This window comes from Marmota marmota, unplaced genomic scaffold (genome assembly GCF_001458135.2).
Source record: "Marmota marmota marmota unplaced genomic scaffold, marMar, whole genome shotgun sequence".
NCBI classification, from domain to species: Eukaryota; Metazoa; Chordata; class Mammalia; order Rodentia; family Sciuridae; genus Marmota; species Marmota marmota.
In genome coordinates, this window is record NW_026000249.1 from 7,899,172 (window position 1) to 7,912,014 (window position 12,843).

Sequence of the window (12,843 nt, forward strand, 5' to 3'; positions counted from 1 at the left end):
GGGGTTTATATCACAATTATTTTATGTAGTATATACCTATGCGTGATATAAACAGAAAAGGACTATAATTACTATCATAATTATATAATTATAAAGAAATTAGGAAGGGGTAAAAAACAAAAAATAATATTCACATTCACCCAGAGATTACCATTTTCAAAGCTACTCATTCCTTTTTAAGGATCTGGGTTTTCTATCTGGTCTCATTTTCCTTCAGCCTGCTGAACTTCCTTTTAGCATTTCTAATACTGCTACTTTGCCAGTGATGAATTTTCTTAGTATTCTTTTGTCTGAAAATGTCTTTAGTTCACCTTCATCTTTTTTAATATTTTTTTAGTTGTACATGGACATGATACCATTCATTTATTTAATTTTATATGGTGATGAGGACCACCTAATGCCTCACAAGTGCTAGGCAAGTGCTCCACCACTGAACCATAACCCAATCCCTTCGTGCTTTTAAAAAAAAAAAAATGTTTGGTTACAGATAGACATATGTGGTGCTGAGGATTGAACTTAGTGCCTCACACGTACCAGGGAAGTATTCTATAATGAGCAACAACCCCAACCCCAGCCCCTTCATCCTTTTTGGGGGGGGGGGAAGGGGGCGGGTGGGAGGATGAGGATGGGTACCAGGGATTGAATTCAGGGGTAGCCCACAGAGCCACATCCCCAGCCCTGTTTTTTTGTATTTTATTTAGACACAGGGTCTCACTGAGTTGCTTAGTGCCTAAACTTTTACTGAGGCTGGCTTTGAACTCCGTATCCTTCTCATCAGCCTCTCAAGCCACTGGGATTATAGGCGTGCACCCAGTCTTCATCCTTTTTTAAAACCAATATTTTTATAGCCTTTGTTTCATAGGAAAGTATAATGAGAAAAATATTTTTCACAATAGCAACAAAAATCATAAAAATATGCAGAAATAGACATGAATGAACTAAATGTGTATGAATTATATAAAGAAAACTGTACAACTATAAGACTCTTTTGCTTTACTGACAAATAAAAATTGTGTATATTCAAAGGTTACCTTCATCCTTGAAGAGTATTTCTGACAGAGAATTTCTGGGCTTCCATGGTGTTTGATGAAGAATGCCAGATGTTCAAATTTTTGTTTCTTTGCATGTATTTTTTCATTTTTACATTGCTGCCTTTACAATTTGTTATTTGGAGTTGGAGACAAAGCTCAGTGGCATAGCACTTGTCTAGCAAGTGTAAGGCCCGAGGTTTGAGTCCCAACACCACATACACAAAAAAGACTTGCTCTCTGTGGGTTTCAACAGTTATTATATGCTTTGGTGTAGACTTCATTTTTATTGTTTATTCTTGGTTGAGATTTTTATGGCTGTATATTTCTGTGAAATTTTGAGATTTTTTTCAATATTTTTTCTCCTCTGGGCAGTCAGTCTGTCTGTCTCCCTCCCCATCCTGGAGCTCCAACTATATATGGGCTACACCTTTGACGTTACCTAAAAGGTCCCCAGGGCTCCGTTTTCTTTCTCAATCTTTTAAATTTTGTTTCAGTTCTTCATATTAAATAATTTCTATTCTATTCTTCAGTTCATTTACTCTTTCTTCTGTCACATCTAATAAATTCTAGTTACTTCTGTCTCTGAACTTTTTACTTTAGATATTGAATTTTCAGATCCTGAAACTTTCATTTGGCTCCTTTATGTTCTTTCCGTTTCTCTGCGGAGGTGGCCTATGTTTTCAATCACTGCAATTGTGTGTGTGTGTGTGTGTGTGTGTGTGTGTGTGTGTGAGAGAGAGAGAGAGAGTATGTATGTTAAAATCTATCAAGGACAGCTTTAAAATTGCCATTTTTAAAGTATTTGAAAGATTTTATTGGTGCATTATGATTATGAATAATAGTGAAATTCACTATTATTTGCAAAAGCACATAACAGTTTGGCCAATTTAATTCCCTAGTACCTCTTGTTAAAATTTAGACAAGAGATATCCGCCCAAAAAGCTCAAGTTAGGCAATGCAGTAACATTCAGTTAAAATCATTAGATTCTGACACCAATAATCTCACCAGCACATTAATAATCTCTTTGAAGAATTAATAATTTAAATGGATTACTGGGTGGTGACTAGGCAGATGGGACATGGATGAAGGAAGTAGGTCACTTGGGACATGCCCCTCAGGAATAATATTTTGTCCCTGGCTCCTCACTCATTTGTTCTGTTTCTTGGCTGTCATGAGCTGAGGAGCTTTCCTCTGCCATGCCCTTTTACCATCATCTTGGGCCCAGAGCAATGGAGTTAGTTAACCTTGGAGAGAACCATGAGCCCCAAATAAAATTTTCCTCCTCTAAGTTTTTCTTGTCAGGTATTTTGGTTACAGTAATGAAAAGCTGATGAACAGACACCCCAGACACACCTCATTCCCTCCCCTTGGTCCCAGTTTTATTTTTAGTACCAAGGATTGAATACAAGGGTGCTTAACCACTAAGCAACATCCCCATCCCTTTTTTTTTATTTTGAGACAGGTCTCAGTAGGTTGCTTACAGCCTGCTACATTGCTGAAACTGGCTTAAAACCTGCACTCCTTCTGCCTCAGCCTCTTGAGCTGTTGGGATTATAGGCATGTGCCACCAACTAGCCCCTTAGTCCCAATTTTAAATTCTTGTTTCCAAGTTCCAACATTTGGGTCATACTGATGTCTGTCTCAGTTGATTTTCTTTTCTCTTGCGAATGTTTTCACTATAGTATGTCTTTGAATCTGGTTAATTTTGGATTGTATACCAGACACTATGAATGTTAATTTGTGCAGATTCTGGATTTTATTCTTTTCTGACGAGTGTTATTATTATTATTATTTTTATTTTTAATTTTTTTTTGCTTTAGCTGGTAATTATCTTTGTTGGAATTGAATTTTAAACTCTGGTCTTGCGCCTAACTCTAGCCTCAGTGCAAATTTTTTGCTTTAGCTAAGGTGGCCTCTGTATGACCCACACATGCTTGGAACAGGGGTTTGTCAGAGATGCTGGTAAAGTTTAAGGATCTGCTCTTGAGCTTGTTCCATTCCAATATCCGTCCATGCTCTTTGGCAACCAGTTTTCCTAGCTTTTGTCTTCTGGTCTCCCCAGGCCAAATAAACTGGATTTTCTACCATCAGCGCTGCCTAACATGTTACACAAAGTACAAAGTGCACCTAAATCAAGCCTATAAACTAAAAAAAAAAAAAAGAAGAAGAAGAAGAAAGAAACTCATTTTGTATAACAGTCCTCCTCCTACGTTAGTGCGCCCCCTGCCATCAGAATGTATAGGCTTCTATTAACTCTCCAGTGTCTTTACATAGTTGCTTTTTTCTATTATTTTCAGGTTTTAGAGATGTTTTCTTTGGGGTAATCAGGTAGAACTTAACTCCAGTATTACTAAATTTATCACCCTGAAACATCCCCTTTCTTCCTACCAGTTTACTGAGGTTGAATTTATCTACAGTAAAATGCACTTCATATTAATTTTAATGTATACTATGTTTTAATTAATTGGCCCAAACATAAATATACCCATGCAGTTACTTGCAAAATGATTTGATTAGTAAAATATTATAAAAAGTTTCAAATTTACCCAAGATAAGAAAGACCAATTTCTCAATAGCTATGTAAGGCCTTAAAGAGCCTTATGTAGCCTCAGTTTATTGCTCAGGAGCTTCATCATATTCTTAGTAAGTTCCCAAACTGTGTATTATAAATAAAAAGGTACTACAGAGACCTATAATACAAATTAGCAGGAGATACAACTAACCTTTTTTCCTGAGCCTTTTTTCTTTGGTGTGGGATTTTTAAGAGAACTGCCCTTCTTGGAGACTGAAGTATGTCCAGGTGATTTAGTTCGACCTGATTTCTTGACCTGCTGCGTTGGTTGTACTATAGCAGTTTTCTGTGGAGACTGCATTGACTGCTGGGCCGCTTTGGAAGGAGAAGACTGTGTTTTTCCTATGTTCTTTGCAATAGGAACTGAGAAAAACACAGCAACAAAAAAAAAATTAAAGTAAATGACATAATTAAGGCATTATCTTCTTATGATTCAACAGAAGTTTATCTTTATAATTCTTCCCAAAGGTTATTTATTGAAAATTATTTAAAAGGAAGTTTTAGGTACTTTAAGATTTCCTGTATCAGGAAATAGTCTTAATACTTCAGGCAAAATAAAGAGGCCTTTATAAGCATAGCAAGTAATACAGTGAAAGAAAATTCTAGCAATTTACCTTTTAGCTACTTTCCATATTTTTTCTTAGCATACTACCCAATTATGCCATGTATCAGAATTATCTTGCACATTAATATAGAAAAACATAACAAAGCAACTACCTAGGGCTTTTTCTTCATCTTTCAGAGGCTTGGTGACTCCTTTGTTCTTGGTTTTTTTTTCAGCTTTAGTGAGGTATAATTGAAAAATAAAAATTATATATTTAAGGCCAGAATACATTATGTTCCTCTTTGTATGCCAAATAACAAAGTTTCATGTACAATACAGACTTCACATTAATGTTGTCACGGAAAGGCCACTATCATACACATGTGATCCGTAGCTACTAGTTACCAGGTAGCTTAACCCAGAAAATTTTAATATTTTGAATAGAGATTACGTGCCAAGTTACTTTTGTGTATGTTCACAGTTAAATAAAGAGGTTTTTTTTTAGTATTTATCCATTAATAATTTCATTATTGCAAAAAAAATGAACTTTATACAGTAAAAAGTACTAGTGCCAAATAAAAATTCAGGAAAAAATAGAGGAAGTGAAATATTCATACAACTGCACACAAATCAACTATTTTTGAGGGCTGCATTTTACAACCCGAAACAATCTACTGCTTTACTCTTCTCATATTCAAAGACTGTCTATATAAACCTGACCTATGATAGAGAATATCTCATCTTTTCTATAGTCTTTTTATTTACCTTCTTTCTACCTCTTACCAAATGAAGAAGAAGAGACAGTCTATTCTTGTCTGTCAGGGCAAACACAAGGCCAGTTAACTGCTACCATCACTTTACCTCTCATTTATAAATAGTTTACATAATATATCAGCTTCTCCCTACACTCATCATCTACTTTACACTCTACATTTCTAACTCTTTAAAAAATTCTAGTAACCTAACATATTATTTCTTCTTACACAATTTCCTTATCATCATCTTCAGGATTTTCCCCATCATATTACTGATTCTTCATCAGTCCTGACCTTATCATTTAAGATTTCAGCTACTTCCTGAAAGAGTTACACTTGAAAATTTCTGGAATTCTCCAGAACAACCATGTCCCCTTTTCTCTACTTCAAACTTCCTTATTGTCCTTTTGCTTTAAACCAACTGGCCATGATGTTCTCATTATGACATCTAGCCACAAGCTCCCTTCATTTTCACCCAATCCATTAGCATTATTGTGACTTTGCTTTACACCTTCTTTGACCTGCACCCAAGTGTCCACCTTCACCACCACCTCTAGTATCCCTTCCTGTTTCGCCTCTGATCTTTGATTATGTCCAGCATGTAAATTCCCACCTTACTGGATGCCCATTATGCATTTTAAATCTGTGGATTTGACCAACCATGGATTGAAATTACTTGGGGGAAAAAACTGCACCTGTACTGTATATGTACAGACTTTTATCTTGTCATTATTCCCTCAACTATTTATATCATATTTACATTGTATTTAGTATAAGCAATCTATAGATAATTTTAAATACGTAGGATTTTATATATAGATTATATGTAAATATAACCCCAATTTATATAAGGGTTGGATTTTGGTATCCCTGGTAAGTCCTGGAACTAATCTTGAGTATACTTAAGTATGTCTGGCCATCAATCCACTAAAAGTAACATTCGAAATATCCATGCAGAAGACCAACGGAATAGAAGACACAGAGTCAAACCCACATAAATACAGTTAACTCATACTAGACAAAGGCTTCAAAAATATGCATTGGAGAAAAGATTGCCTCTTCAACAAAAGTTGGCAAAACTGGGAATCCATATGTAGTAGAATGAAATTTAACTGCTATCTCTCACTCTGCAGAAAATTCAACTCAAAGTGGATCAAAGACCTAGGTATTAGGCCAGAAACCCAGCACCTACTAGAAGGAAACGTAGGCCCAACACTCCAACATGGAGGCTTAGGAAACAACTTCCTTAACAAGATTCCTAAAGTGCAAGAAGTAAAATTAAAAAATCAATAAATGGGATGGTATCAAACTAAAACGCTTCTTTATAGCAAAGGAAACAATCAGGAGCATGGAGACCCTCTACAGAATGGGGGAAAATGTCTGCCACCTGTACCTCAGATAAATCATCAATCTCCAGGATATATAAAGAACTCAAAAAACACCCCCCAAAAAATAATAACCCAATCTATAAATGGGCAAAGGAACTAAATACACTTCTCAAAAGAAGAAATATGAACTGTCAACAAATACATGAAAAAAAATATTAAACATCTCTAGCAATTAAAAGAAATGCAAATTAAAACTACACTGAGATTTCAACTCACTCCAACCAGAATGGCAATTATCAAGAATACAAGTAACAATAAATGTTGGTGAGGATATGGAGAAAAGGGTACAGTCAGTCATACATTGCTGATGGGACTGCAAATTGGTACAACCATATGGAAAGCAGTATGGAGATTCATCAGAAAACATGGAATAGAACCACCATTTGACCCAGTTATCTCACTCATTGGTTTATACCCAAAGGACTTAAAATTCGTATACTACAGTGATGCAGCCACACTAATATTTATAGCAGCAAAAATTCATAAGAACTAAGCTATGGAGCTAACCTAGATGCCCATCAACAGGTGAATGCATAAAGAAATTTTGTTATATATACACAATGGAATGTTCGCCATAAAGAAGAATAACTATGACCTTTGCCAGTAAATGGATGGATCTGGAGACTATCATGCTAAGTAAAATAAGCCAATCACAAAATACCAAAGGACAAATATTTCCTTTGATATGTGGAAGCTAAACCACAACAAGGGAGGGGGCGGGAATAAAAGTTCATTGGATTAGACAAAGGGGAATGAAGGGAAGGGAGGCAACAGGAATAGGTAAGACAGTAGAAAGAATCTGACATAACCTTCCTATGTACATATATGAATACACTACAGTTAACCCCACCATCATGTGTATTTGCAAGACTGGGTCCCTAATCAGAGTAAGGTAATTCCATGCATGCATAAATTTTATCAAAATCGACTCTACTGTCATGTATAACTAAAGAAATACTCAAATGGGTTCACTTGCATGCCAGCAGTGACCATTAGAATCCTCTCACAAAAAAACAAACATAATAATGAACTAAAGAGTAGATCATCTTAAGTACCAAAGGCAGAAATCATTCAGAGAAGTTAACTCAGCAGAACATAATAGGGATGGGGAGGCGCATTCCTATTGTCCAAATAGACTGTCAGAAACACCTGGTGTCTACCTACATTCATAGGAGCAGGGTATCCGCAGGGTATCTTCTGTCCTTGTCAGACAATGCCCCGCCCTTCATGCCCCATGTCAATCCTGCCTCCCCAAGGTCTCTACTTACCACTCTTCTTTATATATTATCACTTAAAGAATCTCCCACTTTCCTACTATGCCCAAAATAAGCATAAAAGCCCCTTTAGTCTTCCATCCCTCTCATTTTCAAAGGTTTATTTTATTTTTTTTTACAAACTGATTGCCTCAGGAAAAATAACTTACAAAGGAAGGAAAACAAGGTCTCCAAGTTTTAGAGGCAACTGTACCAGTTTTATTTTTGTTTTTGTTTTTCTTTTGAGGGTGGTGGTGGTGGTAGTGATGATGGTGAAAACTGGACCTGTCTTTTTATATTTTAACCCTTGCTGGACCTTGCACCAATTTCCCAATTCTGATCTGAAGGCTTATCAGTTTCCCATTCATCTACAAAATATACCATCAGAGTACAAAACCATAAACAAGACCAGTCCTGCTGCCTTAGTTTCTCCATTATTTTAACTCCTTAGCCTTCTTGATGACCCATGTAGATTTCTCTCTCAACAAGAATCAGTTTTACAGTTTTTAAAATGCCTTAAATACATAACAAAAGGTTAACTCCTACACAAAAAGAAATGATTCTTTCAGAAAAATGAAGATTTTGTTTGAAATAGCTTGCTTTGGGGAAGTGTGACAGAGCATTCACACTTGGGAAGTGCTGTTAGGTCTTTTCCAGCAGCTTTAAAAATTATGGCTGGACAACTAAACCAAAACCAAATATATTTAAAGGATCTATAGCTTTATTCATTCCCGTGTTTCAAAACTGGGCTTCGGTATCTAAGAAACAGACTTAAGAAGGAAGAAGAAAGACTTCATATATCTTTTCTAAAAAATACCTTAAAATGCACAGAATATTTTTTCTTAAAGTTACTGAAAACTTGAAAAAACATGTTATTGGGGAAAATTTTCCAAATACAATGGAAAAGTACAAAATTAGCTCCCTAATAAAAAAATACAAAAGTCTAGCTAAAATTTAGGTTACTGCATACAATGCCCTTTTTTCTTGGCATACACAATAAATTAAAATAAGAAAATCTAAGTTTAGTAAAATTTAAATGGTTTTCCTACCTGGTTTTATAATTATCTCTCATACATATTCAGCCTAAAAAGGACTTCATAAAATGCAAGACTAGAAATAACAATTAGAATTTAGAAGGGTTTAAGAATCTTGTTTTAAAAACATTTGTTTTCTACCTGCTGACCATAGAAGCTCTGTAAACTATTCCCCTCAGCCTCCTGGTCAGGAGGATGTTTCCCCCTTAAGACTATTTATTTCACAATTGTTACTCTCATATGCATGATATTATTCAAAATTACAATCTCTATAACCTTCAATATTTTCAGAACAAAGTTCACAATTGACCTAAAACAATTCCAGTTGTTTTAGGTCAATCCATAATTCATCTAACTATATATCAGCTTTTAAAAGCCACTTTATTTTTTAAAACCACAGTTATCTTTTTTCTTTCTGAATGATTTCTATAGAATGACTTTCATGATGATAGTACTAAAAGGCATAGCAGTCACCACTACAAAACACATTAAATGTACTGCTATATTAGTAAAATAATATACACATTCTATATCATAAAAATACTTTTAATAAGTCTCATCTAATGCCAGTGAGAAAAAAAAAATTTACTTTTCGTATTCCTAAAAACTATTAGAAAAAAATTTTTGAGAACAATCTCATTACAAACTGATGGTTTAAACGATCAAATGACTTACAATAGATTCGTCCTTTAAAAAAAAAAAGTAAGAAAAACATCTTTATGGTACAAATAACCAAAAACTGACTTTTCCCTAATAACATAAAACAAATTTTTTTAAAAGTGACTATTCAAATAAAATACCAACAATTTTAACAAGTAATATTTAGAACAAAATAGAGAATTATCTGAGATAGCAAATTACTGGGATATTTAGTATACAAAAGCTAACACAAAGCAGACAATGAATTTCTTTAACTACACTTCAACTACAATATAAAGAAACTTTTGTGGTAATTCCTACCTTTATAAATATCCCAGAGATACAAGTTGTTGCTGTATTTACCATTAAGGTGATTTAGGTTCCAGATGATAGCCTTGCTCCTTACCAGGAATAAAACTGCATTTCTGGAGAAAGCCAGTCAACAACAAAGCCCATGTTGCCTGAGCAAGCCTGAATTTCTAGCAAATGGGGATGAAGCTATTTGCATTTGTTGGTTTAAGGGGGGAGGAGTGAGAGGAGGAGACTAAGGGGACTGCTAAAGTAATTCGAATATTGTCTGTGAGCTCTAGACAGTGATCATCAGTCACCTGCTCAAACTTCCTTCACTCCTGCCTTCAGAGAAGGATCAAAGGTTACCCTGGGTCAGAGAATCTGGAAAGAAGTGAGAAGACAAGCAAAATCTAACTGCCAACCCATTGCGTCTACAGACAAAGTTATTCCCGCTGGACTACATGTCCTAAAAACCAAGACATTTTAATAGTCTCAAGAGAACTTGTTAAAATATACTATAGAGCAAAACCAAGAAAGAAAAATCTCCAGGCTCTGTTTGCAATTATTGCAGCACTGAACTGGAATACTTAAGATAGAAAAAGGACATTTGTTTTTTTCAAGGTACCTCTTTGCATCATAATAGCCATCTCATTTGCACAAGCAAAACATTTGCTCCAAGCTGTTCATATGAAAAAGAAAATATCTGCTGTTTTAAATTTCATGGCTTTTGCATGAAACATTTGGGTTGATAGCATTTCTAACCATTTCATTTATACTAAACAAGTGTACTGAATTTACTAAGAATATTCATATTTTATTATAAACTACATTAAGAGCAAAAATCTAAATGAATATTTGAGCATTTACTTAGAAGCCTTCAAGTGAGACTGAAACACTTTAAACTTTTTACAGCTTTGGTTATATGTACCTCTTCCACTTCTGCCCCAGTACAACACAAAATGAAAAGTGATTCTGTATGTGCTTCCCAAAAGACAAATTTTGAAACTTTTTAGAAGGAAAATGTTTATTGCAAGAATTTTTTCAAATAAGACTACTATATAAAATGAACAGTAACATTTTTTTCTTAAATTTTTATTTCTTAGTTGGAAATGGACACAATACCTTTATTTTTTTATGTGGTGCTGAGGATCGAACCCAGTGCCTCATGCATGCCAGGTGAGCACTCTACCTTTGAGCCACAACCTCAACCCAACAGTAACATTTTTTAAAAGATTGAAAGTTCAGATTTTAAACCTACTTCTTAAAATTTTTAAATATATCTTTAGTTGTGGATAGACCTTAATAATTAATTAATTTTTATGTGGTGCCAAGTATCAAACCCAGTGCCTCACACATACTAGACAAGCGCTTTACCACTGAGCTATAATCTTAGCCCCTCCTTAAAATTTTAATTATTAAAAAAAAAACTAAACCACATGCAAACATAAACCAGCACTCAAAGAAGCAGTTAACAGTACCAAGATAATTCATTATGTTTAAGAAGAAAGGTTTCTGTTCATAAAATTTATGTCTGAATTAGCAATAAAGAAAATCTAATTTGCCAGGTCTGTCAAATATTCTTTATCAGAAAGTCATGTTACCACTGAATTTCATTTCTAAATTAAAGCTAACACCATGAGAGACAGGGGGGTAGGGGACCCAGTAAACTGAAGGATATTTATCAAGAAAAGAGTTAGATAGTCACCTGAATGCCTACGGTGTTACTGGGCAGCAATGTTTGGCTACATCTTCCCGATTCTAGATTTTCCCCTCCTCCACAGTTCCTTGGACCAGAGGAATTCCTCTATACTCTTGGGAACCTGCAACTTTATACTCAAAGCATCTGGAAGTTTGCTACCTGCTCTCCTTCCCAGTCTATAAAAACCACAATTGCTTAAAGAATTGGGCTACAAGGTGACACTTTACACCAATATGGATTGTTAGTTTACAATATATAAATCTGAAGCTAAACTTAAAATAATATTTAGAGATTATGTAAATTCAAACTTAAAGTTTGAATGTAGTTTTCAATAAAGTATTTCGGCACCATTAAAGGAAAATAAAACAGTTTACAATGTAACAAATTATTTTTTCTCATAATCTGAGAAAAATTAACTAGGAATAATTTTTGAAAAATAATCTGCTCCCAAATTTTTAAAAAGACTAGCAATCTACATTTATTATGTTCATAAATAAATATGGAAATAGAATAATAATATCTGGTTAATTTTCTCCAAAAAAATAATAATCTCTGGTTAATTTTTTTAGGAAAAAGAAAAAAAATGTGAACTCTTTATATAGCTTTCAAAATAAGGGTAGTTCTAGTTCTGATTGCAAATTGCTGAAATCACCCTGTCTTGCCTCTTCATGTATTAAATATTTAGAAGGACTGGCTATAAATTTCTGTTACTATATGCAAGACACATGAGAAGGGCAATATGAGAAAAATATAAAACATTACCTTACAAGCTATTTCTAAATATCTATCATTACTTAGAGTGAACTAAGGTTAAAAAAAAAAAAAGACACAGAGGGTGGAAGAACAAGTTAAAAACAGCAAGAGCAAATGTCCAATTAGAAAATCTGCAATGGGTCTTGTTTTGTATATATATATGACTCAGCCTCCTTCTCCAAGTTGCCAAAGCCACATTAGCACACACGTTTCTTTCCACTGTCTCAGACACCCTGTATAGGTCAGCTGAGCAAACCTGAGGAGCCATGATAGCATTAACCAGAAGCTATGGGCTTTGAAAGTTTGTAAGGTCATATTGAGAGCCAAGAGAGGAAATCCTAAATAAACCAGGAAAAAAAGGTATACCACTTGTTGAATTTTCTATCCAAGTATATTTTTCCAGTGCATTTTTCTACAAATGATAAGTACAACAATTCACTATTTGTGATAATAAAAAGTTTTTACATAGTTGAAGAAAAAATTTACATCTGGACATGTAGCTTAGTGGTAGAGCACTTGCCTAGCATGCATGAGGCCTGGATTCAATGGGGGGCAGGGTGGTACACATCTGTAATTCAAGCTATTTTGGAGACTGAGGTAAGACTGTAAAGTTCAAGGCCAGCCTCAGCAACTTAACAAGACCCTGTCTCAAACTGAAAAATAAAATATAAAGGTCCGGGAATGCAGCTCAGTGGTAAAGTGGTAAAGGGCTTCTGGGTTCAATCCCTAGTAACAACAACAAAAAAAGGAGGGCTGGGATTGTGGCTCAGTGGAAAAGCACTTGCTTAGCATGAGTGAGGCCCTGGGATCAATCCCCAGCACCACATAAAACTAACTAAATAAAATAAAGGTATTGTGTCCATCTATTTAATTAATATATATA

General features: G+C 34.7%; 1 protein-coding gene across 2 annotated transcripts in view; it reads right to left on the reverse strand.

The window, feature by feature from the left end:
- Scml2 (Scm polycomb group protein like 2) overlaps window positions 1–12,843 on the reverse strand; it is a 65,969-nt gene that overhangs the window by 22,333 nt on the left and 30,793 nt on the right. Inside the window, exons 8-9 of one of the 2 annotated variants that reach the window (XM_048796349.1) lie at window positions 4,322–4,384; window positions 3,756–3,967 (exon numbers count right to left, since the gene is read on the reverse strand). In XM_048796349.1, coding sequence (XP_048652306.1) covers window positions 3,756–3,967; window positions 4,322–4,384 — 275 coding nt within the window. The remainder of the gene's footprint in view (window positions 1–3,755; window positions 3,968–4,321; window positions 4,385–12,843) is intronic. The other variant, XM_015488063.2, reaches the window with a different exon arrangement.